Source organism: Podarcis pityusensis (assembly GCF_964106645.2).
Source record: "Podarcis pityusensis genome assembly, chromosome: 12".
NCBI lineage: Eukaryota > Metazoa > Chordata > Lepidosauria > Squamata > Lacertidae > Podarcis > Podarcis pityusensis.
In genome coordinates, this window is record NC_138037.1 from 43,124,224 (window position 1) to 43,149,715 (window position 25,492).

Consider the following 25,492-nt stretch of genomic DNA (forward strand, 5'->3'; position numbering starts at 1 on the left):
GCAAGGCTGGAAAACGAGGAGTGGGGACAGGAAATGGAAGGGCATCCGCTAGCTAGAACGTGGGTAGGCAAACTAAGGCCCGGGGGCCGGATCTGGCCCAATCGCCTTCTAAATCTAGCCTGCGGACGGTCTGGGAATCAGCGTGTTTTTACATGAGTAGAATGTGTCCTTTTATTTAAAATGCATCTCTGTGTTATTTGTGGGGCATAGGAATTTGTTCATTTCCCCCCCCCCCCAAAATATAGTCCGGTCCCCCACAAGGTCTGAGGGACAGTGGACTGGCCCCCTGCTGAAAAAGTTTGCTGACCCCTGCGCTAGAAAAAGGGAAGCTTCATAGCCAGACACTGGAGAGACCTGTCGGGAGTAAGCATGGACCAATGGTATCAAATAGCATGGGGAACAGCCTTATTAGAAAAACTAACCAAACAAACTGAAATTGACACGGGGACAAATAGAAGAAGACACCTTCACCCCAATTTGGTTCCCCTTTATCATATATACAGCCCAACAAGACAACAAGAAGAATCCCCCGACAGCATACGAATCAATCTGTCTAACCTGATTCAAAAATACACACTCATACCCCGCTCACACACAAAAACAATTCTCACTACAGCCAACCAAAGACAACCAACCACACCCTAAGCCACACCCCACCTCTTTCACCACCAAGGAAATACAACCAGTGAATAGTAAGAGAACCCATAGAAGTAACACTGACACAACCCTTCACACACGCTAAGTAGACTAATAGAAGCATAACCATCCCTCGCCACCCTACCTGCCACTCCGTCCTTCACCTCTTCCTCTTTCTTTCTTTCTTTCTTTCTTCTTCCTCCTCCTAATCATTTAAACCAAATCATAAACCAAGAACTCATACATTGACCACTAATAATGAAACTTACGTTGTAGATATTTTTCACATTTATTATGCTATTTTGTGATATACAGATGATATGAGAAAACTTGGTATACTTATTTGTATAACATCATTCTTGTTTATAAAACCCAATTAAAACAGCAAAAAAAGGGGGGGAGGCTGGCACATCAAACAGCAGTATTCCACACTGCAACATTTTGTTGCGGATATAACTTGCATTTAATTGCTGTATTTACTGACTGAAGGTTCAACCACATAGAAAAATTGGCTTGATGTGGAAGGAGGGTAACTGCTCTAGATAAAGTTCCCTTTCCCCACACACCCCAGGCTCGCTGTATTGATTAGCATTAGAATATGATGGGGAACGCTACCTTTGCTTCTCAAGCTTTTACCCGCCTATGACAAATCTGGACATGCGTTTCCAGTTCACCCTCCAATTGATCGGTTCGGAAAGAAGTCAGAGGTTAAGTATAGTGTGCCACTCTAGGGCATATGATAGGATGCTGTATAATTAAGGTGGTTAAACTTGGCCTTCTACATGCATGGCTCAGAGTGGATTTGTTTGGTCTGTGTGTTGTTGTTGTTGTTTTTAAAAAAACTTGGCAAAAGGCAAGAAGAGAATGCATGGCTATAAAATGTAGTTTCTGTGCAACAATATTTTCTCTGAAGCTCCTATAATTCCCAGGGGGCTGTCTGATCTGCCATCTCTCAGCAGTTAAGCTGGCTATTCTGAGATGACTGTAGATAAAACAGGTCAGATGAAACTACTTGCAGAAACAACTCTCCCCCTTCTCTACTGATTATATTGTTTTGTATCTGAATTAGTCAACATCTATAGTTACGCTCTCCCTCTGTTCATGTTTTTACTTTTATGTTTCCCCAAAATGTTACAGAATTGGTACAGAATCTGATCCCCAACCTACAAGAATATAAGCTTTGTGACTTTTTTTTCTTTTTAGCAAACATGCTTGTCAGTATTCTCATAATCCAGTACTGCTATATTGCAAGAACACATGAGCCCCAAAGCAAAATGTAAGATAACAGATTCAGCCAGTGAAAAAGGTGAAAATTGACTTCAAGGTGATGATAGAATAGTGAGAAGTTAAAGCTTTGAATTTTTTCCCCTGGTGTTGTCATCCTTACTCTCTCTCTTAATTTGAATTGATGCGAATCTAAGGTAGTATCCAGGAGCAAGTTTCTTGCCCAATATCTAAAGGGAATTGCCGATGATACGAATGAAGCCAAACTGAGATATCTATTAAATGATGATGACCCCCTAAGATCACTCACGGTTGCCAGATTCTTGATCAGTGTCCTATCCCTAAAGAAGAGAAACGGACTCCTGTGTGGCTCGGAAAATCCTTTTAAACCATGATCTATGTTTTAGGATGTAACTAGGTGAATCACCATTGATGTCTTCTATTGATTTGTGAGCAGATGGTGATGGTTATGTTACAAATTTATTGCAACGTATGATGTTGGTCTTTTGTTTTTGTTCTGCTTTGGTTCTTGTCTGTTTTTTGTAAGTTTTGACGGTTTTAAATTTGGAGGTTCAAGTACATTATGTTGGTATGGGAAACTGTCGTGTGACGGGCCAATGGCCGTAATAAAGATCAATCCAATCCAATCTAAGGTAGTACAATCTCAACATTTGAAACTTATGGAAAACACAAATGTATACAATTTTCTAGGCTATTTTTAGAAATGAACCTACATAAAAGCAGCTAAAGGAACTACTAAAGGAACCAATCCTGAGTATGTTTCAGTTGCTGGGAAATTTCCCTGAATTCAGTGGGGCTTACTCCCAGGAAACACTGCATAGGATTGTACCAAGCTGCATAGTGGTTAATAGAATGAGAATTTCACAGTTCTAATAAGCCACTCATATGTAGCAATCTCTCCCTCCCATTAACTTCTGGCCTGTTTTATCAGAATGCTGTTCGCAGGTTTTTCTTTGTCAAGGAGAAGAGCTAATGTCCCCTAATATGTAACCTTTTTTTCCAGGTACAACTGCTAAACCCTTTCTTCTTCTTTAGTTAATTTTTATTGAAAGTTTTCAATATAAAATACAATAAAAGTCAAACTAGATAAAGAAAAGAGGAAACAAAAAAGAATTAAAGGCCCTTCATCACAATTATATCATATCCTTTATCCATACACAGAAAGGTAGACCCTCCCAGCTCCCACCTGGGAGCCTGTTTCTTCCTCCAGCCTCCCACCCTGGGAGACCCTTTCTACCCTGCCTCTCAAACAGGGACCACCATCTTCCAACTGTTGCCTTCCTGTGGAACAAGGCATGAGTGCTAAATTCATGTTTGGAATGATTAATGGACCAGGTGAAGGTTGCTAAGCTGAAGCTCAGTCCTGAAAAGACAGTATTGATGGGTAGTTCATATGTTTTGGAAGTTGGTGTTCAACCTGCTCTGAATGGGATTGCACTCCCTTTAAAGTAGGGGTGGCTAACCTGTGGCCCACCAGATGTTGCAGGACTGTACATCCACGTCATTCCTGCCCATTGGCCATGCTGGCTGGCACATGCTGGAGTCCAACAACATCTGGAACACCACTGGTCTTAAGGATCAGGCCTTCAGTCTTAAATGCTGACTGCTCCAACTCTGCCATTGGAGACTTCATGGCATGCTGCACCTTTTACCAGGTTAAAGAAGTACACCAGCTGCAACCCCACCTAGGTAGAGATAGCCTGGCCACAGTCACCCATGGCTTAGTAACCTCCAAATTAGATTAGTACAGTGCATTATTACACCTTTGAATACGTTTCAGAAAATGTAGTGAGTTCAGCTTACTGCTGCCAACTGGGGTAGCCCCAAGGGAGCACACCATGTCACATTTGAAACAAGCTCACCAATCTGTCAATCAGTTTCTGCGCACAAACTGAAAATGCTTTAAAAACAATGCTTTGCCTGTGTCATATTAGGTACAGCAGGGATGGGGAACCAGTGGTTCTCAATATGTTTGTGGACTACAACTCCCATCACCCCAGGCCAATGCATGTATAGTTTGAGGCTGATGGGAGTTGGAGTCCCAACTGCAGCTGGAAGGGTCATAGATTCACCACCCCGAGCTAAAGTGATGGAAAGGTCTCATATTGTGAAGTTATCTGTTGTTCTTTATTCCTATAAAGATGAAAGTTATAATGCTGCTTTTTCTGTGTGCTTGGTTCATATTCCTAAAACCTGCTTATGAATATATTGCTATGAGCCAGTGTGGTCAACTAGTTATAGATTAGTGCAGGCACCCCCAAACTCAGCCTTCCAGATATTTTGGGACTACAACGCCCATCATCCCTGACCACTGATCCTGTTATTTAGGGATGATGGGAGTTGTAGTGCCAAAACATCTGGAGGGCCAAGTTTGCCTAAGCCTGGATTAGTGGAATGGGGCTATGGCGAATGGAATTCAGATCCTGGTCACTGAACAGCCTTGGACATGTTAGCCCTTCAGAGGATAAGATGGGAATGACCCTGGCATGTCAGATTCCTTAGGCATATTGTTTGCAAATACAGCAAATGAAGGTATTGGGTGGGAGTCAAATAAGTTGTTCTGTGCTTGGAATGAGATCCATTCACATGGCAGGACTTCCCCTTCTGCTCCCCGCACATACCACCGGATGCTGCCTAAACCATTTTGGGGTTTGCTCTCAGTCCTCCACAGCAGAAAATTATGTGGGAAGACATGCAGGAGAAGGAGGGGGTGGGAATTCTATTGTACAAGCAGACTTTATATGTTGAATTCCACCCATTGTCATCTCCAGTGTTACCTTGATATATTTGCCAGTGGAAACCCAGCCAGATGGGCGGAGTATAAATAATAAATTATTATTAATTGTTGATAGTAGGATGTTATTATACATTGATACATGTGTTTTGTTTCAGAACTCTGGATGTATTAACATCCATTCTAAACAGCATTCTTGTTCTTTCAGTTCACCTGCGACTTGCCATCTAAACATAGAAATATTTTTGTTCTCTTGCAGAGGAGCCACAGCTCAGGCACGTAGAAAAGGATGTTTTGATTCCAAAAATGATGAGAGAGAAGGCCAGGGAACTATGTTCCGATAAAGTACAAGGTGAGAGTGAAATTCATCAAAATACGAAATCTAATCAGTTATGTGACCTGAATTTTATCATTTTCCAAGCTGTCATAGGAGCAGTGAACATAGGTGTGTGATTTTTATCTCTCTTCTTTATTGCATGCTCAGTACTATGCATTGTAGAATGCTGGGCTGAAATAATTTGCTGAAAAGAGTTTGCTGCAACGTGGGCACCATACTGAAGAAAGGAAGCATTCCGTACTTTTCTTTGGGAGAGATAAAGACAGGATCATAACAATGACTGCAACACAAAATAGATTAAAAGAAATTAGACATGCTGTTGGGCTGAACCTAGTGGTAAACATCAATGACAAATATTCTCATTTAATTTGCGCTGAAGGGCCAGGATATTGTTCCCAGCTACCTTGATTGCCAGAAATCTGGAAATCTGTGGGCACGTGCGCTTGCTTGCAAAGTCCTAAACAGCTTAGGGTATACCCTTGTTTCTTCACCCCCACTGCCTTTCCTTTTAGTGTCTGTATAACAACACAATGGCATATTTGCAGAGAAGTGACATTATAATTTTTGAAGTTGTCAGATGCTTCAATTCACCTGGAATCACTAACCCAGTTCTATACTACAACTCTCATTGAGGCAAACACATAATGGTCAGGTACCTTAGAAGAAGCTGATTAGGGTTATCCAGTATTATGCCATCTAAAATTCAATTGGAGCAGTCTTGAGAATGCTGTTGTACGCTGCATTGCACCCGTGCATGTCGGGCCATGAAAGATCCTCCTTCACAGGCACTGATAATCTTCAGATTGAAGGTGGAGGAGATTCTAGTGTCTGTCGGGACCCTTTGCAGAAAGCAAGCTGGAAGCTCTTTAAGAGCAGGAACCTGCTTATATTTTGCCTCTTTGAATTCTGTAAGGAGCCATATACACAGACAGTCCTGTATAAAATGATAATAACTGGCAGGGGTCTAAAATAATAAAGTCTGTATTTTTCTTTGTTGCCTGTAGTTAACACTGAGCTTTATACAAGTTAAATTTGATTTATAATAGTGCATGGCTTTTGAGGGAACGAGAAAATGGCATAAGACTCTCACCTCTGCATTCAGCTAAACTGCCAACGTGCAGAGCAACTCCCCATATGTTTTGGAATTGCAGGGGAAAGAGGTGTGATGTTGTGAAAATTGCAAAATAACCTAAGTCCTGTGAACAGGAGAAAAATAGAGAGGCTGAAAGCATTCACTCAGGGGAAGTAGGTCATATAACTGGGGGTAGTTCCTGTACTTCCAGACATTGTAGCTGTTACCTTGGGTATGCAGATCAGCATAAAGGACAATCAGTGATTTGAGACCTTAAAACTATTTCAAGTATTTATCATTGAAACTTTTGACACTTAAAGAACTTGGGAACATGATTCACTGTGGTGTTAGCATATGAAGAATAGAAATAGCTCTGTACTATAATGCTTTTAATATGAGATGTAGCCAAATAAATTGTGTGTGCATTGGATAATTCATTTGATTTGTCAGAAGAAAAGCCAGTAACACACTTTTGAGAGTTGCACCGTGTTTAACAGAAAGTAAAAGAACAATCATGCTTCTATTGAAATTACATATTCAAGACCCTGTTACAATTCATTGACTTTTTGGCTTAACATCTGTGGTGTGTTTTTTCAAGGTTGCCCAGACAAAGTAAGATTGTATTCTGTTGTTTAATGCACCATAAATATTGCCAGGTTAAGTACTTAAGGATAACTGAAAATAGAATCTGTGAAAGAATAACTAAAAGTAATTGTATATTTTTGGGTATGAAAATCTTAAATGCTTTGCTTGGTGATATTTATGGTGCATATAAGATTTTTCCTAAATATTTAATTTTTATCCTGGTGTATGAATATCATGCTTAGCATACCATATGGAGTATAAATCCCAATTATACTAATCAGTGGGAGCTTAACCATTGACTTTGATAAGATAAAGTTTTCCAGAGGGGCAGCCATGTTTATTTATTAAATTTTTATATCACCCTAGCCTCTTGTAGCAAAAAACAACAGTTTTGTGGTACCTTAAAGACTATGGCATTTTCTGGTGGCATAAAATATTGGTAGGTGGTATCGAGAATGGTATTCTGGAGTTAGCCGCTGCCTTGTGGGGCATCTTTGGGAGAAGAAAAGGCTAAGGAGTAAGCCCTACAGCAATCCAGAGTGGAATCCCTAAAACAGTTGGATGGTATCTTGTATGCCTCCTTCCAGGAACTCCTACAGCCAAGCTGGTGCCAACTTTGCTTTCCTCTGCTCTGCTTTCCTTTGGACCATGCCAGTGAGGCCAAGAGGGTGATATTGTCACCTGGGTCGCCCGGGACCTCCGTAAACACTGCCTAGGCTTGTGCCCTGAGGCGGGTCACTTCACTGCAGCTAGCACAGTGGTTTGACTTCACGCCTGGAGGTCTACTCCATTGTCTCTCAAGACAGATGGATGCCAGTCTCTCTGGGTGTGTGGGTGGGTGTATACACACATACTTTCTCTAGTCATCAAGACTTCATCCTAAAATTATTACCCCAATATGCTGCTGACATCATGAAGGGAACTTATCAGGAAAATATGTGTAGCTTTGAAGTAGGCTGCCTCCCTCTTCTCTGAAAAACCTGTTCCCTAACAGTTAGGTGACCCTTGGTAAATAATGTGTTGCCAAGGGGGAAGTTGGGCAGATATTGACCCTCTTTGTGTGAGTAAAAGAGCAACTTAAGATCCAAGCCATTGTATAGGTAAAGGTACCCCTGACCGTTAGGTCCAGTCACGGACGACTCTGGGGTTGTGCGCGCATCTTGCTCTATAGGCCGAGGGAGCCAGCGTACAGCTTCCGGATCATGTGGCCAGCATGACTAAGCCGCTTCTGGCGAACCAGAGCAGTGCACAGAAACGCCGTTTACCTTCCCACTGGAGTGGTACCTATTTATCTATTTGCACTTGACATGCTTTTGAACTGCTAGGTGGGCAGGAGCTGGAACTGAACAACAGGAGCTCACCCTGTTGTAGGGATTCGAACTGCCGACCTTCCGATCGGCAAGCCCTAGGTTCTGTGGTTTAGGCCACAGCGCCACCCGTGTCCCTAAGTCATTGTATGTTCCATACCAAATACAGTGGGACCTCGGTTATCGAATGTAATCCGTTCCGGAAGACCGTTCGACTTCCAAAACATTTGACAACCAAGGCACAATGGGCGGTCAGTCAATTTCAATGGAGAAAATGGAGAAATGCGCCTCAGAAGCCATTCGACTTCCGAGGTGCGTTCAAAAACAGAAGCATTCACTTCCAGATTTTCTGTGTTTGGGTTCTGAATCATTCGGCTTCTGAGATGCTCGAAAACCGAGGTTCCACTGTACTGGTTGGTTTCATGTGACAATAACATGAATGTATGTATGAATGCATGAATGTATGCTATCTCTAACACTGATTTTGTGTTCATTGAAAAGTTACATTCTTATTCCCAACTGCATTGCAATCTGTTAAGAAAGCTATGGAATATTGAATATAGGTGTTCATATAATTGTGATACATTGTTAAATCCACGGTATTCCAAGTTTGCACTTCCACATATGTTACTTGATTGTGTTGCCTAGGTGTGACTAAAACACAAACAAGGAGAACTCCCTTTCTGTATATTTTTATTAATCTGATTACTCTGCTGCAAACAGTCTTTTCATTTTCTCCCTTACATCAGAGATTAAGTGCTCTTGAGTTACAAGCTCTATAATGTATTGAGCCAACTTTGTTTACAGGGTCTGTCTCAGATTTAGACTCTCGATTCAAGTATGTATAATTTGTACATTACCTATTTTCTTTTTAAACTAGCATTTCAGTGCAAGAACATTCACATTCCACTTAGAAACAATCCTTGGTGCACTCCGCACTATTGAGTTTGCAAACATGGTCTCACCTTTTCGTGTGCTAGGCTCACTTTCACTAAAGCCTGGATATCCAGGTTATAGCAATGATTTGTCACGTTTTCGATAAAGTGGGGAAATAGGCTTTTGTGTATCTCTGCACCTGATGACTCTTTGGAGACTTTCACATGTGCACAGTCTGCTGTGGCCTGCCTTCTGAAGGAGAGAGATCAGAACTCATTACGCCTGTCTTCAGTCCACTGGCTTCCTTTGCCATGCAGACTCTGTTGAAGGCACTGATGAAGACCTGTAAAGCCCAGCACCCCATCCTCCCGCCCTGTGATCAACCATGATGATCTTTAAGCCAGCCAGCACTATTATCTTAGATAGGGAGTGGATGGCGCTGTGGTCTAAACCACTGAGCCCCTTGGGCTTGCCGATTGGAAGGTTGGTGGTTCAAATCCGTGCCACGGGGTGAACTCCTGTTGCTCTGTCCCAGTTTCTGCCAACCTAGCAGTTCAAAAGCATACCAGTGAAAGTAGATAAATAGGTACTGCTGCAGTGGGAAGGTAAATGGCATTTCTGTGTGCTCTGGCACTCATCATGGTCCTCCTTGCGCCAGTAGTGGTATAGTCATGCTGGGCACATGACCTGGAAAGCTGTCTGTGGACAAACACAGCTCTCTTAGCTTGAAAAGCAAGATGAGTGCCACACCTCATAGTCGCCTTTGACTGGATTCAACCATCCAGGGGTCATTTACCTTTTTTTACCTACATAGAACCATAGAGTTGGAAGGTACCACAAGGTTCATCTAGACTCCCAAGATAGGACTCAAACCTTTGACCCTGAGGTTAAAAGTGCCATGCTTTACTGACTGGCTTATTAAAAAATATATATTGGGGAAGCTTTAGGTTGTACTGATCCATATTATTTGTAGGCATTCATTCAGACCAGCCTTTGCTTAAATTAACTTGTAATATTTTCCATTTGATGGGGTAAATAAAATGAGAAGAGAGAGAGCAAATTAGGTGAGAGAAAAAAAATAAATCTTTTTTGCTTGGGCTTCCTGCTAACTAGAAAGTCTGGACAGTTAATCTAGGAAGACAGTTTTGAAATTGTGGTCACCTGATGTCTTCTGGAACAGTGTAAGAGAGCTCTGAATGCTAGGAACCATTTTACACACATGGTAAACAATGCTAATGTTGGACAGTCATTCCCTACGTTACCCAAAATGTACATTATTTTCTACTTGGGTTTTGTCCTCAGTAATTGGTTATTGACATTTGGGGGGATGGGTTTAAAAGAAAATCATGATGGGATTCAAAAGGGGAGTTTATTTCTATTGTTCTTAGGTCTTTGTTGATGAAATGGCCACATTTTAATAAAAGCAAGTGTATTCTGAATATTTAAAGTGTGCAATTGTGATAGTCATAGACCTATGGATTTCAGAATAACCCCATACTGTTTCAAATACTTGGCCAAGCCGAACAGCTATAATTAGGAAAGTATTCTGGCAAAGGCTGTTTCCAAATGCCACCATTCTTCCTCTCCCCAGGGACAGCATTGATACTTAGTAAAGTTGATGGGATGAAACACCACTTCAGGCTTTCCTAAAGTAGAGTAAGGCCAATGTCAACCATTGTTTTAGTAATACACACTTAATCAACAGTCCACTAGTAGCTGGGATCTTATCTGTCCCTCTAGGGGCCACCTGCACCAGAGCATGACCCTTGCACCTGACACATCAAGCTCCATAAAAGGAGAGCAATTCCAAATCCTTGGGCAGATGTTGGCACTGCCTGTTTAAATGCCCAAGGACACCTGGAAAAAAAAACACTTTATAAATGTCTTGTGTTCTCTCATCAGAAACACAGATAAGGAAATGTGTGAAACACTTAGTAGCATCATGCTGGGATAGGTTTATGCCCATCACTTCTACTCTCTATTAATTAAAAAAAAAAGGACCAGGTTCTATTAACTGAACATAATATATGTCGGAGGCTAAGGCAGAGGAAATGTCTTGGCACAAGTACATGGGGATCTAAAATGCCGTTAACACAGTTTGATGTGAGGACTTGAGGTGCTAAGAGAGCCAGAGTAATATAGTTTAGAGTGTCAGCTTGAGTTCAAATCCCCACTTAACCATGAGGGTCACTAGATAGTACTGGACCACTCACTATCTCTCAGCCTAGCCTACCTTGTATGGTCATTGTAGGGAAAGAATGGGAAGTGGAGAGCACCATGTAAAGGTAAAGGGACCCCTGGACGGTTATGTCCAGTCAAAGGCGACTATGGGGTTGCGGTGCTCATCTTGCTTTCAGACCGAGGGAGCAGGTGTTTGTCCACAGATAGCTTTCTGGGTCATGTGGTCCGCATGACTACACCGCTACTGGTGCAATGGGACACCATGATGGAAACCAGAGTGCATGTAAACACCGTTTACCTTCCTGCTGCAGCGGTACCTATTTATCTACTTGCACTGTTGTGCTTTCGAATTGCTAGGTTGGCAGGAGCAGGGACAGAGCAACGGGAGCTCACCCCGTCGCAGGGATTCGAACTATCGACCTTCTGATTGGCAAGCCCAAGCGGCTCAGTGGTTTAGACCACAGTGCCACCCGCGTCCCTAGACCACCATGTATGCCATCTTGAGCTCCTTAGAAGGATATAAATTTAATTAATATTTTGAGATACTAGTGCATTAGCAAGCTGCTTTAAAAAAAACAACAACCCTGTAAATTCACTTCCACATTTACTATTACTTTGGTTTATCATTTCTTCAATATAGTAATGCCACAGTTTATCTGCATTTAACTGTGCCCATTCAGCTTCATGTGGTTGGCAATATAGTTTTAGAAAGGGAGCAGGTGTCCAGGGTAAAAATACATTGGCAATCCCATCTGCCATTGGACCCACTGTTCTTTGACTAGCATGTGATTTTGGCTTTAGATGCGATCCCCCAAATGTAACCCCCATGTAAGTTGCAGGCTTACTGCATTGCAAAATGCTCAACTGATTTTATTTTTTGAACCAAGCAATGTGTTGTATGCTATTGCAGATTCCCTCTTAATTTTCGGAGTGTGCTTTAAATCAAATACTAGTGGTGGCATCACTATTACTCTTTTGTTTCAGTCTAATTCTGTTTTTATAAAGTATGGGATTAAAGAGCGGAGATGAAAGTGAAAGGCAGTATTTTCCATAGTTTAGAAAGATGCACATGACTGGCATGAGCCGAAGTGAGACTCAGGCTTGTGCTATTCACACACTTCATGAGTATCAGTTTTCCTGAATCTCATTTTGTTGTGTTTTCTTGTCTAGCGATCTTGGTTTGTCACAGACTCTGGTCAGTTTCAAAGCTAACCAATTTCAAGCCATAGTTTATGAAGCTGGCTTGTTAAACTGACAGCATGTTTGGCTATACACTAAATATTTCACATGTAGCTGTTTGAACTCCCTACCAGTAGAGTAGCTTCATGTTACATATCTGCATTTATCATTATATCATGCAATTCAGGGAGCATAGTGAAATAAACTCGTATAAACGCATCTCATCTTATGAGTAGACAATGGTATGTGCTAAAGCTTCAGTGTGCATTCTTCGATACGGTATTGTAATGTGTGAAGCATCCTAGAGAAACTGTGTGAAAACTACACTTCAGACAGAATTCCTTATGCTGTGGGTGATATCACCTTCTGCATTAAACAGTTACATGTCGCTACGGTTCATTTGGATATTTGCGTTCATTGATGGAGAAAACCTAGATACTCATAGGCCAGTATTAGGGATTCCAAGGAAAGTTGGTTGAAATGAAAGGTGTGGCTGAGCAGAGACTTTTCCTGTTTGGTTTTTCCATGTCATTTCAACCCAGCTGATCGCAAGAAATGGGTCAGGCAGCTAACATTAACACCGCAACTGCATGTATTTTTTTTCCTTAAAGGGAATGGAACAGCTTTTGCGAGGACAAAGAGAAATGAAATCACTTTCAGTGAAAGAAAGAGGCCTCATTATAGCCACCAACAGCAGTTATTGACAGCTACACTTCCTATTAACAAGGAGCATTTAAGAGTTTGGCTGTTGGATCTTTGGACTTGATCTAATTTGCTAGCATTAATTAGTTTCTTTTGAGCACAGACACTTGGTGCTCACAGCTATAGATTTAGATGACTAATTAGGACAGAAAATTGAACAGAATGGGGTAAGGCATTAACCTTCAACCATTACCAGCTGGGGCTCTTTTAAAGACGACAAAGTCCAAATGCTTCCTATTCATATAAGGAGTATCCTAATGAATATCAATTTCAGCCAGGTTGCCTTATTCCTATCAGCACTCTCTTAAATTTTATATTACCTTCAATAAAGTTTTAATTGCATCTCTCTCATTATCCAGATTTTTAGTGTAATGTCCAAAGAAGGCAAGCATGATGGCAGATTAACTTGTATCTCCTCAATTATCTCTCATTTTGGTTCTTTAAACAATTGACATTGGTCTAGGGCTTTAACCAAGACTTGAATAATTTGGGGTCAATATGCCATTACTGTCTTAATCATTATAATGTAGGTAGTTAAGCCATCAAGTTAAAACACCGCCATTAACTGAGAGGTGTTTAATCCTGACACATTCCCTGAATATATTTGCATTAATATCCGCAGCAAGAACTCTGATACAACCAACTCCTGAGGCTTAAACAGTAGCTTGCTAATTAAGTACATCTTTATCATTAGCTATTCTAATGATATGCGAGCAGTGTGGTGATGTGTTAACATGAGTATCTAGGTTCAGGAGCAGGAATATTCTTTGGGCCCATAAACAACATGCATCCTGTACATGCTTACTTGAAAGTAAGTCTTCATTGAGTCCCATGGGTACATCATAAGATTGGTTTGTAAGAACTGACAGACTCCCATCCATAGAAGAACAATACTGTGTCCTTTAAGAGAGAAGGTATTGAAAAGCTTCTCAATTTCCCCAGTGAGACTTCTCAAAGAGCTTGTGTGTTTTAGATGACACTGATGCTGGTAGATTTTTCCACACTGAAGAAGGCTGGGGAAAAGTTCAAACTTTCTCTGTTTCTTATTCAGTAACATCTTTGGAAAATAGTTGCTGACATGTAAAACTGCTTTTCTGGGATGACTTCTGGAATATAATCTAGGCCGGTGGTGGCCAAACTCAGCCCTCCAGCTGTTTTGGGACTACATTTCCCATCATCCCTGACCACTGGTCCTGTTAGCTAGGGATGGTGGGAGTTGTAGTCCCAAAATAGCTAGAGGGCCAAGTTTGGCCACCACTGATTTAGGCTGTTCCTTGTGTCCTATGTATTGCTGCCATTATGATCTTTCTAGGAGATCAATGGGTTTTAGTCCTGGTGAGAAGGGAAGCAGGGTTTCAGTCAAGGTCAGAACTTCATAGATGCTCCATAGTGTTTCAGTGGATAGAGAAAAACTGGTGGCCAGGATCAGAGTGCTTTTAAAAGGGATGAACATCTTTGCCTTTCAGATAATGGTCATCATGCTGAGATGACCACCATCACTGTGTCATCTAGGTTTTAGAGTTCAGTGTCACTGCTTCGTCTCTGGTTTTAAAATCCCCAAACATGTGCCACAGCTTGTAACCTTTATTTTTGACCCAACTATGTATTTTCCTCTGATTTCTCTTTACTTTCACTGATGTTGATTAATGCCTGTGGTTCTTGCACAAGACTTTACTGTTAAGGTGCTTGGGCTTTCAGTTGATGCTTAGGACAAAAATTGAGTTTCATACATAGAATTATATTTCTAAATCCATTAAGAATGTGATGCAAAGAGAGATAGCTCAATTTTTTTTAAAAAAACATTAAAATATAATAATAATAATAATTTTTTATTTATACCCTGCCCATCCCGGTTCAGAAAACCGGGCTCAGGGTGGCTAACAACAAATTTAAAACACTTAATTGTGATACAACAAAAAACAGCATAAAATACAGTATAAAAGTGTGAATAACAATAAATTCAAAGTTCTAAAATCAAAGTTCTAAAATCAGTTTAGGGGAAAATCCATCCAATAAACATTAGATGATCACTAGGGCTAGCTGGCTAAATTAGTCCTATTTGGGCCAGCAAGGAGGCCAGGGGAGAATTAGCTGTGGGATCCCAGAGTGGGTAATCTTCATAAAAGGGGAGGGGGAGGGAAGGAAGGGGAATAAAAAATCAGGATAAATTCAAATTGAAAGCCAGGCAGAATAGCTCTGTCTTACAGGCCCTGCAGAAGGAGGTTAAATCCTGCAGGGCCCTGGTCTCCTGGGACAGAGCATTCCACCAGGTCGGAGCCATCACTGAGAAGGCCCTGGCCCTGGTGGAGGATAATCTGACTTCCTTAGGGCCCGGGACCTCTAAGGGCTATACGTTGATTCAATAAATCAGCAGTGGCTCAAAAGAGCAGGGGGGGGGGGGTGCTGAGAAGCGTAAGGATTGAAGGCACTACTTTCAAAGGAAGGTGGATGAATGGGGGATATTGCTCCCGGAGCTCCTCCACATTCTCTCTACAATGTCTCATTTACATTGACTTCTTCCTGAGGCACCAAAATACTTCCAACAAATACTGACACAGAGATACTTTTCTGATGCTGCATTCAGGTTGCGCGCCTTCCTCCTTGGAGACCTCTTCCAAGCCATCTTTGGATGTTGAGAATCAAGTAATTATGCAGGGGTGCGAGAAGGAGGAAAAAAGCACACAACTTCACGTCCTCCCCATTTGGTCACTGTCTCTAAGTTGGAGGGCGACCTTCTGAAGCAGAGAGCTGCTTCTACTCCTGCAGGCCTTCTGTGGTTGTGGAACCCTGGAAAATCTACAGGTTGTCCAAAGTTCATTCTACCCAGAGTAAACCTATTGAAATAAATAGACATGACCATCTTGGGTCCATTAATTTCAGTGGGCTTGCTCTAAGTAGAACTTGGTTGTCTACAACCCTAAGCATACTCATCACTTCGGTTGCTTTGTTGCATGATTACTTCACACAGTTTCTGGATGCCTGAAGAATCACTCCAATCTACTCTCTCCCTGCCCCTTAAAGCGTTTAAGGTGTGCAGTATCTGGCAGTGCTTTATTGCAAAACTTTGCACAATACAGTACCTTTTTTTAGTCCAGTGATGATATTTATTGGCTTGCATAGCTATATTTGAGGATCTTATTAAATTATACTTTTGTCTTCTTTCCAGACAGCATGCAGTAAATACTGTATTAGCTTTTTGTAGCTTTTAGATGCCCTCGCTATTATGTGTAATAGGTTGTCTTTGTCGGTGTGTACTTGGCAATGTGTAAACGCAATAGCTTTTAACAAATTGTCTGTAGGTAGGGGTGTGAATTGTGATTATGTGTGCTTGTCACTACACTCCTTCATATACTCTGTATCCGCACATGCAGATCCCAGCTCGCGTAGGATTCACTTTCATGACTTGTGTAGCACGGCACTGCAGTGTACAGTTGGTCTCTATACAGATGTCATAATCGAAATGTGGATGTTGTGGATGGAGTTAGCAGCATGATCACAATTCTCAACTCCCTAGTGAACAAGTTGCCCAGAGCTACTGCTACAGAATCATAGAGTTGGAAGGGACCACGAGTATCATCTGGTACCCTTTCAGGCCTACCATGCTGAAAAGAAAATTCAGTGTGTGTAAACATGCTATGCTCCCTTTCCTCTTCACTCCATCTCTAGATTTTTCTGTTTTGACTTCTGCTGCGGAGAGATGAACGAATCCTTGCATTCACTCTTGTGCTTACTCACTAGTGGAGACGCAAATTCTCTTTTTCCAAAGATTGGAGGGTTCTGAACCTGGGGCTTTACATATGCAGAGCACATGCTCTTCCGCTGAGTTATAGCCATTCTTTGTTGCTTACACTCTTTCAAAATATTTAGAAATTGTCTTAATAAACCATAAAATCTGATCAGAAAAAGCATTTGGAACATGGAGGCAGCATCTGCTGATTCCCCAGTCTCTCCCTTGTTCGTCCTCTCCCCGCCTCCCCAAATGTATCACTCGGTTACTTGTTTACACTAGTTAGTCTGTCATTGGTGGTGGTTTGAGGATTTTACTTGGTTTTGTTTCAGAGCAATTAATATTGCACTTCTAAGTGAGAATAGAAATATCTGCAAATACTGTGGCATATGTCACTTCGACACTCTAAAAATAATATAGCAGTGACATGTTGCTAGGATAGCTGCATATGAATGCGTATTGTTGATGAATGCTTGCAACAGTAATATGAAAATAAGAGAAAAGGGGGGCTTCTTTCTTCTGTTTTGGCAATGACATATGCTTTACAGTCAAGAAATCTGCTTTATAACTGCTACATATGCCTGACATTAAAGAAATCTGCAGAAGCTGCTTCAGTCCGTCCCCCCCTTGTTTCATTCTACATTGTGGACTAATGCAGTTATCTGTGTGTTTGTACATAAATAAATTTCACCAGGAAGGTCCTACTATGTTTTCTGTACATATGTGTAAATATTTATATAGAGTATAAATTATTAACACTGCCCTAAGGTTACTTTCACACTAGAAATAGGTTGTTTTTCTACTGTTGAATCTGATGCATCTTTTCGTGGAAATTATTTACTTTAGTGTTGGAAAACTGCTTCTGCTTTTGATCAAATGAGCTACCCATTTAAGTAATCCTCATTTTGCATTCAAAGCTACCAGTCAATTGAATGGCTTTCCAACAAATGGTGTCAGTGGACCTAATAAAGGAACCATTATTTCTCTCCAGTTGTCAACAGTTTAAGCAGCCCTCCTAACCCCACCTACCTGGGCGTAAGCCACATTGAATTTTAATTCTTTGCGGACATTGGACTGTGCTATTAGACTATTTACCTTCAGAATTAAAAATAATCACACTTTCTAAATTGCAAAATTCTAAGTTTTTTAACCAACAGCACCTTAAGATTGGATGAATTTGTACCGGGGTTCCATCTAGTTCAACCCTCTGCAATGCAGCAATCTCAAGTAAAGCATCCATGACAGATCGACATCCAACCTCTGCTTAGAAACCTCCAAGGAAGGAGAGCCCACCAGTTTGCAAGGGAGTCTGTTCCACTGTCCCAACAGCTCTTACTGTCAGAAAGTTCTTCCTCAGAATCTGCTTTCTTGTAACTTGAAGCCATTGGTTTTAGTCCTAGCCTCTAGTGCACGTATAGGAAACCTCCGGCCCTCCAGATGTTTTGAGACAACAGTTCCCATCATCCCTGACCACTGGTCCTGTTAGCTAGGGATGATGGGAATTGTAGTCTCAAAACATCTGGAGGGCCAGAGTTTGCCTATGCCTGCTCTAGTGTAAGAAAAACACTGGGGCCTCATTTGATTAGTAGAATTTTTGGTATCTGGTGGGCGGGGCTTGTGTGTTATGCCCCTCCCTTCAGTGTGTTCAGTTAAGAATGTCAGTTAAGAGGGACCAAGACTTGCCTCATGTTATTGCACTGAGTTTCATGTTCATTTAGTTTCTCTCATTACGTTATTTTGTTACAGTATTATTAAAGCGTAGTTTACATTTACGTGAGCCACTTATTTTTCCTCAAAGAAAAAGAAACTCTGCTGAAGAATGGTAGACTATCCTAAAGTTGGGTGAGTGAGGGAATATTCCCAGTTTGCCAGTAGTATTGATTTTGTTAATCATCTTTCCATCTAGAGCAGGAGAAAACAAGCTTGTTCCATCTTCCATGTGGCAGCCCTTTAGATATTTGAAGGTGGCTATCCTATCTCCTCTCAGGCTCCTCTTTTCCAGGCTAAACCAAACTCTTTCGACTGTTCCTCATAAGGCTTGGTTTCCAGACCCTTGATCATCTTGGTCACTCTCCACTGAACATGTTCCAGCTTGTCAATGTCCTTCTTAAATTGCGGCTCCCATAACTGGACATAGTATTTCAGGTGTGATTTGACCAAGGCAGAATAGAGTGGAACTGTTACTTCCCTGGATCTGGACACTACACTTTTGTTGATGCAGCCTAGCATAGCAGTAGTTTTTCTACATGTATTCTAATTCCTAATATTTAAAGTGGTGCTAATCAGCTTCTTGTCAAATGGAAAATACTTCTATTTAGCCAGCTTTAGAACTGCATTTTTAGAACTAGATTTTGCTGAGCAACTGAAAAGGAAAAAATAGTCAGTAAATTGGCAGCACTTTTTGTCAGTCCATATGGCTTCCTGCCTAAATCAGCTGCTGCTCACTGACAAAGTAGGTTTCTTTATTGAAATCTATGGAGTGTCATTGTAACTAAGCCCTTTACTTCATTTAATCTTTGTATGGTATTCTAACATTTGTTCCTTAAAAAAATGTTTTTAAAAAATATTTCCATGCATTTTTCAGTCTTAACATTATTACATTGGGCATTCCAGCACAGAATAAACGGAGTGCGTTTTGCAGTTAGTTGCACAGAAACTTCAGAGTCATTCCTTCATCACACTTTATTCGTCAGTTTATCCATCCCAATGATATCTGGAACGAATTGCTGCTGTTGACTCAGCTTTCTAATGGGGAACTAATATGGTCTTACCAGCAACAAAAAAATAGTTTGCAGTAACTTAATAGCCTGAAAGGCAAATAGTGCAAAAGAAAAATGTCCTTTTTAAAAGTCTTGCACCAGTTATTTGAATAATACCACTTGTATTTAGCTTGCTAAACATTTGCTTCATTGTGTCATTTCCAACACCTAAAAATGTATTTTTTAAAAAATGGGAAGAGTGTTGGTTGCTTAATTTGTACTGTGCAAATTAGGTGACTTTGAGGGAAATAGTCTGATCAATATACAGATCTTCCACCATTTTCTGTATTGGAAGCTATTTCATAAATTTCATGCCAAAAAATGGTCACTCTGTCTCAGTCACTAGTTTTGACTACTTCTCTTTCATTCCAACTCTTTTTTCCTATTTTAAAATTGTTCACCCCCTAATGATTTTAGGCAGTTGACTTCTCAAGCCTGTACATGTCTACTCAGAAGTAAGTCCTATTGAGTTCATTTGGGCTTTTTTCCAAATAAATACATGTAGACTAAGAAATAAAGCATTGGTGAAATTAAAGACATGGGGGGGTGGTCTTTTTAAAATAATTAAGGAACTGATTGTTTAGGCCTACTCTGAAACTTAGTTGCCCTCTAGAGGTTTTCATATAGCAGTACAGTGGAACATATATTGTTCATTTGTCTTTTTTTGAAAGAGAGAGAGAAAACCGTCACAGTTTAAGGAGGTAAGATTTATATAAAATAAAATGGACACACACTCATTTAGTTGTGTTAGGAGGTGTTCGTGGCATTTTATTTTGACAACCTGGAAATACTCTTGATTTTATCAATCTTCATGCTAGTTTGGAACTGCTGAAGTATTTACAATGTGCTCTTCACCTGATGGGCTCATGTGCACTTCATGTACATCTCAGATAGGCATCATTTCCATTATCTTTTTAATGCCTGTTGGAGCTTTTCCTTTTTTTTAGCAAGTGGAAAGATACATCCCAGACTGTATCTTCATTGGCCTAGAGATGGTGTTTAATATATGAAATTGTGCGGCTGTTTTTATTGTGCAGTTGCTTTCGGATATTTTATGGGAAGGGATTAATAAATGCGTTTTTATGCTTATTTCCTCATCTTCTTAAGTGTGATGCTTCATGAGCGTAGAAAAACATGTGGTTGAAGATTTCTTTTTAATCCCAGTACTGGTTTTGACCCAGAAACGGTTAAGGACTGCCTCTCTCCATATGAAGCCACCCAGACCCTGAGATCATCATTCTACATGTGCCTCCTCCACGAGAGCTCTGCAGGTGGCAATACAAGATGGGGCCTTTTCTGAAGTGGCTCCCCATTTGTGGAGTGGTTTCCCCAGAGAGGCTTGCCTGCTGCATTTGTTACATATCTTTAGGCACCAAGCAAAAACGTTCCTCTTCAACCAGGCCTTTGGCATCCGATGCCCTTTTAAATGTGTTGTGGGTTATTGGTTTGTTTTTGTTCTTATTGTGTATTTTGTGTTTTTTATATTGTAGTTTTATGTTGTGAACTGCCCTGAGGTCTGTGGATGAATGGCAGTATACAAATTTAATAAATAATAATAATAATAATAATAGGTGCAGAGCTTCTTCTGTTTCAACTAAATGGTAGAAGAGGTTCTGTCTTCCACCTTTTCCATTGAAAAGAAAGCTTTCTCTCATGAAAAGTACTAGGAGATGTTAATGAAACATGGAGTTATATGCCTCAGAGTGGTGGCTGTAGCATGAGTTTGGAATACAAAAGCCTCTGTACAGATAAACTAATTTAAAGGCATTGGTTAAATATAATCTGCTTTATCCCCATCTGGTGGTGAAAAGAGGTGTGTTCACCACCAAGCATCTCATGGGTTTTTTCCCCCTGCCTTGCATACGGACACTAAGCCTTTTGAAGACCAATTTAGGCTGCAGCTAGAAGCCTTAGTGCTACAAACTGTCTCCGTTTTAGATTCTATATCACACCTGCTGTTGCCCAACTGTAGGGCACTTGATCCTACAGGATATGGGAAAACTGAGACTGAGGCTATGTTGCCGTGTTGGAGTTTGACACAGGTTAACGTAGCAATAAGCACTGATGGGAGATAGCTGTAGGGGAACTTTGTGTGTGTTCTAGTTCTGCCTCTTCCAGACCCTGGTGCTATGATGTTTGATGTCAAGAATTCTTACTATGGAAACAGGAAACTAATCTACTGGTGCTCTTGAAAGGGACCAGCCTAATAGGCGAAAAAGATATGTTTGTCACAAAATATAGACCTCTTTCTTGACAAAGCCGGCTTCATTTTTACAGGTGTTGGGACGTGAGGAAGGAAAAGTCTATAAAATGAGTATTTTTGGAGAATGATATCCCCAGTGGGCTTGTTTAGCCTACTAAAAAGGAGGGCACGAGGGAAGAGGGCATGTTCACACATTCTCTAAAAACATTGGAGGGCTAAATGCATTGGAATGTGGCAACTTTGTTTATGTTAGTAATTTTGAAGAGGCCACTTGTAGTCAGTTCTTAGCTGACGCAAGGATTAAATGAGGGTATTTTTCCTCAGCACTTAGCCACAGGCACTAGACTAAACCAGCTCCCATAGGTCTAATATTGTGGTGCCAAAAAACAGTTGGTTTTAAGATACAGCTGGGGACATTTTCTGAGGGCTTTCAGTATCTTTCAAACTGTGTTGTTCCCTTTGGTTGTCAGAAATGTCTCCAACTTCCAGTGTGTGGGACAGAGGTGGCCACAAGACAAATACAGTCGTACCTTGGAAGTCAAATGGAATCTGTTCCGGAAGTCCATTCGACTTCCAAAACATTTGGACACCAATGTGCGGCTTCTGATTGGCTGCAGGAAGCTTCTGCAGCCAATCGGAAGCTGGTGAAGCCCGTTGGACGTTGGGTTCCAAAATAACGTTTGCAAACCGCAACAATCACTTTCAGGTTTGCAGCATTCGGGAGCCAAAACGTTCGACTCACAAGGCATTTGAAAACCAATGTATGACTGTAGTCCAAAAGAAAATTTTTTGTTCACATACACATTATACAGGTATTATAAGAGGCACAGCAAGAAACTAGCAGGGAGGGGACAGCTTGGCTGGGTTGTTGTTGTTGTTGTTTAGTCGTTTAGTCGTGTCCGACTCTTCGTGACCCCATGGACCAGAGCACGCCAGGCAGGTTAGGCAGGTGAATAATGTCTCCCTGTGAGAAGGCGTGATCCCTGCCTGCTTGAAGAGGAGGAAATGGTAAAACCACTCCTCAGAAAACCCTCCTGGGATTCGGAAAATTGTAAGTTAATTGCTAGCCAGTTGCCAAACTCCCCTTCTTGGGCAACATCCTTGAGTGGGTGGTTGCGGACCAGATCTTGGAGGAAACTGATTTTCCAGATCCATTTCAATCAGGATTTAGACCCAGTTAGGCACAGAAACTGCTTTGGTCACCCTGTATGGTGACCTCTATTGGGAGAGAAACAGGGAAAATGTGTCCTTGTTAATTCTTCTCAACTTCTCATTTCTTATCAGCGGGCCTTTTCTGCAGTGGCTCCCAGCTTGTACAGTGCTCTCCCCAGGGAGGCTTGCCTGACACCTTCATTGCATAACTTTAGGCGCCAGGCAAAAACATTTCTCAGGCTAATTAAACCATCTATGGCCTTTTAAACTGGGGGGAGGGTAATTGTTTTTGTTTGTTATTATGGTATGTATTTTAGTGTTTTTTTAATTCAGAATGCCCTGTGATCTTCAAATGAAGGGCGGTATAGAAATTTAATAAATATTGCTCATTATTTTGCTACGTCTTTCTCCAATCGGTCTCTGCTCCTGCTGCCTTTTGCTTGCTGTTGTGTGCTCTGAATCCACAGCACAGTATCATGTTATACTTTTCCGTTTCTTTAACGAGGGTTGCGGTTGTAAATGATTATCTCAAGCATTCAGATTGATCTCCATTATATTTTTAGTTTCAGAGTTGCTGTTGCTCATTAACCTGGATTAGACCTGCAGACGTGCCCCTTGGAGAAGGATACTTGGTGCTGTCAGATGCTTGACAGCGCCAGTCACCTGCACACAATTAATCTACGGTCCCTGGGTCTGTGATCTCATATTTCAGTTGAAATTTCTCCTTGAGTCAATGTTGCTTTCCCTGCAATCTTTTCATAAGCGTTTTGCTTGTCCCTGTGTCTGACTCTTCTTTAGGGCCTACCCAAGAAGCACCCCAAACAATGCATATCTAACTGAATGGGCTAGTCTCGATTTGAAGCGGGAAGGAGAAATGGACTCTTTGCTGCCTGCTGTTCACTTTTCTGAGATCACTGTGCAGGCTTTGTGTGTAAATGAGGAAGGGGCTTGAAGCTAGTGAGAGATGACTAGCAAATGCAGTTCCGTTAGAAGATAAAATGGTGTGAAATGCCAGGAGCCTGCTTTTTCTGATGCATTTTGCATTGAAAAGAGAGCAGGAAACCCGTAGCTGGGGGCCACCTTTTAGTAGGATCCCCTCCATCCCCTTAGTCCTCTAAGAAGTCTTGCATGGTGTAGGAGCTTACCTGAATTTGCTAATGTCATACCTGCATAAAGGGACTGTCCTGGCTTTATCAGGGCACTCCTGTGAAATGGACTGGAAAAGCTGTGTTTTTACCATTGCAGTTGAATCTAGCTAACTTTTCTGTCAACAAATTGGGATTAATGCTCAATAAGCAGGTCTTCTGAAAATGCGCCACCCCCAAAGATCTGCAGAGAAAGGACACAGACTCACTTAGTCTTTGTTTTTGCAGATAGTTCTGTGTCAAAGGCTTGTTGCTTCCTGGGTATTGCTTTTGTTTTCATTATTACTTTTTCATTAACTTTACTACTGGCCTTTTGCCTTGCCAAGGCTGCTTTTAAAGTTCCAATTAAGTCCATTGCCCGGCATTCGTCTTTCTAGGCCGGGACTAAATTTAGTTCCCTTTCTGGGAAGGCGGATCGTCTCTGGTTTAGTGAACAACTTCTTGACTCTCCTCCAGGTCATTCTAAAAACAGTTTTGGAAACTGGAAAGGTCATTCTTGGGGAACTTGGTGTGTTCTGGGTGTCCTGCTACTTTAGCTCAACATGAACTGTCTCTCCCCTCAGAAATTGCTATGAATTGCATGAGAAGCATTTCATGAGCGCGACAAGATGCATTTGGCCAAGGCTGCTGCTTCCATATGGGTCACTTTTAGAACTACCCAGTTATTATTATTCTGTTGCAAGCTAGAATTGGAATTGACTTTCTATACTATTGAGAGTATTGCATTTTGCTATATATGCACCTCACTGCATTCTGTCCACACCAGTGGGCATGACGTAGCTGCTGTGACTTGGGCTAGTTGAATCTTAGCACACACAAAGAAGAATGGATAACCAAGATGATGGACTATGCCGAATTGGCAAAAATGACCGTGAAGATCAGACACCAAGATGATAAGAAATATAATAAAAAGTGGGGGAAATTTATAGAGTACCTTAAAGATCACTGTAGATACTTTAAAATGTTAGCAGGATTGTTACAGCACTTATAATGTAATAAGGTTAAATTTAAAAGTGGACATAAAACAATTTGAAAAATGTAATTAGATGCAGTAGAAAGACTAGACAAATATTGGAAACCGGGGGCGGGGGGGGCGGAGCCCAGGGATTCAAGTAATCCCGTATGTGTAAAAAATTGAAAATGATTTAAATGTAAACAACACTGTTAAAAAATGGAAAAATATCAAAAAAGAGAAAGAAACTTAGCACACATTCACTAAACGAACGCCCCATTTGTTTATTTTGAATCTTCCTTTAATTATTACTACAACACTTTCATTAAAACAAAGAAGCCAGAAAAGATAGTGCTATAACAATATAATACTATAATAATTGATTCTGGTGCTGTAACACTATACTACCATAACACTTTGCTTGGCTTTTGTGGCAAAGCATCCGTGCAATAATTAAAATATTGTTTTTAAAACCAAAACAAAGTCACAAAATGGGGTGTTCACTGCAAATGTTATGTAATAATGAACATGTGCACTTCTGACAGTTCAAAAAGAAACTGAAGATTCGGAACCATCCCTTTTTCTAGTTCCCCTGTTGTTCTCTTTGTGTTGTTGTAACTCTGCTTGTATGTGTTAGCTGAAAGTCACCGAGGATGGTGTGCTTGTGAGTTTTCCCCAACCCCCAACCTTGCTGTGCATG

The 25,492-nt window shown here is 41.0% G+C and overlaps 1 protein-coding gene across 1 annotated transcript in view; it reads left to right on the top strand.

Annotated features, from left to right (window-relative positions):
• The window catches only part of CMC1 (C-X9-C motif containing 1), a 42,089-nt gene that overhangs the window by 4,572 nt on the left and 12,025 nt on the right, over positions 1-25,492 (top strand). The window contains exon 2 of the mRNA XM_080975170.1: positions 4,875-4,967. Within this exon, the coding sequence (XP_080831296.1) occupies positions 4,875-4,967 (93 nt within the window). The remainder of the gene's footprint in view (positions 1-4,874; positions 4,968-25,492) is intronic.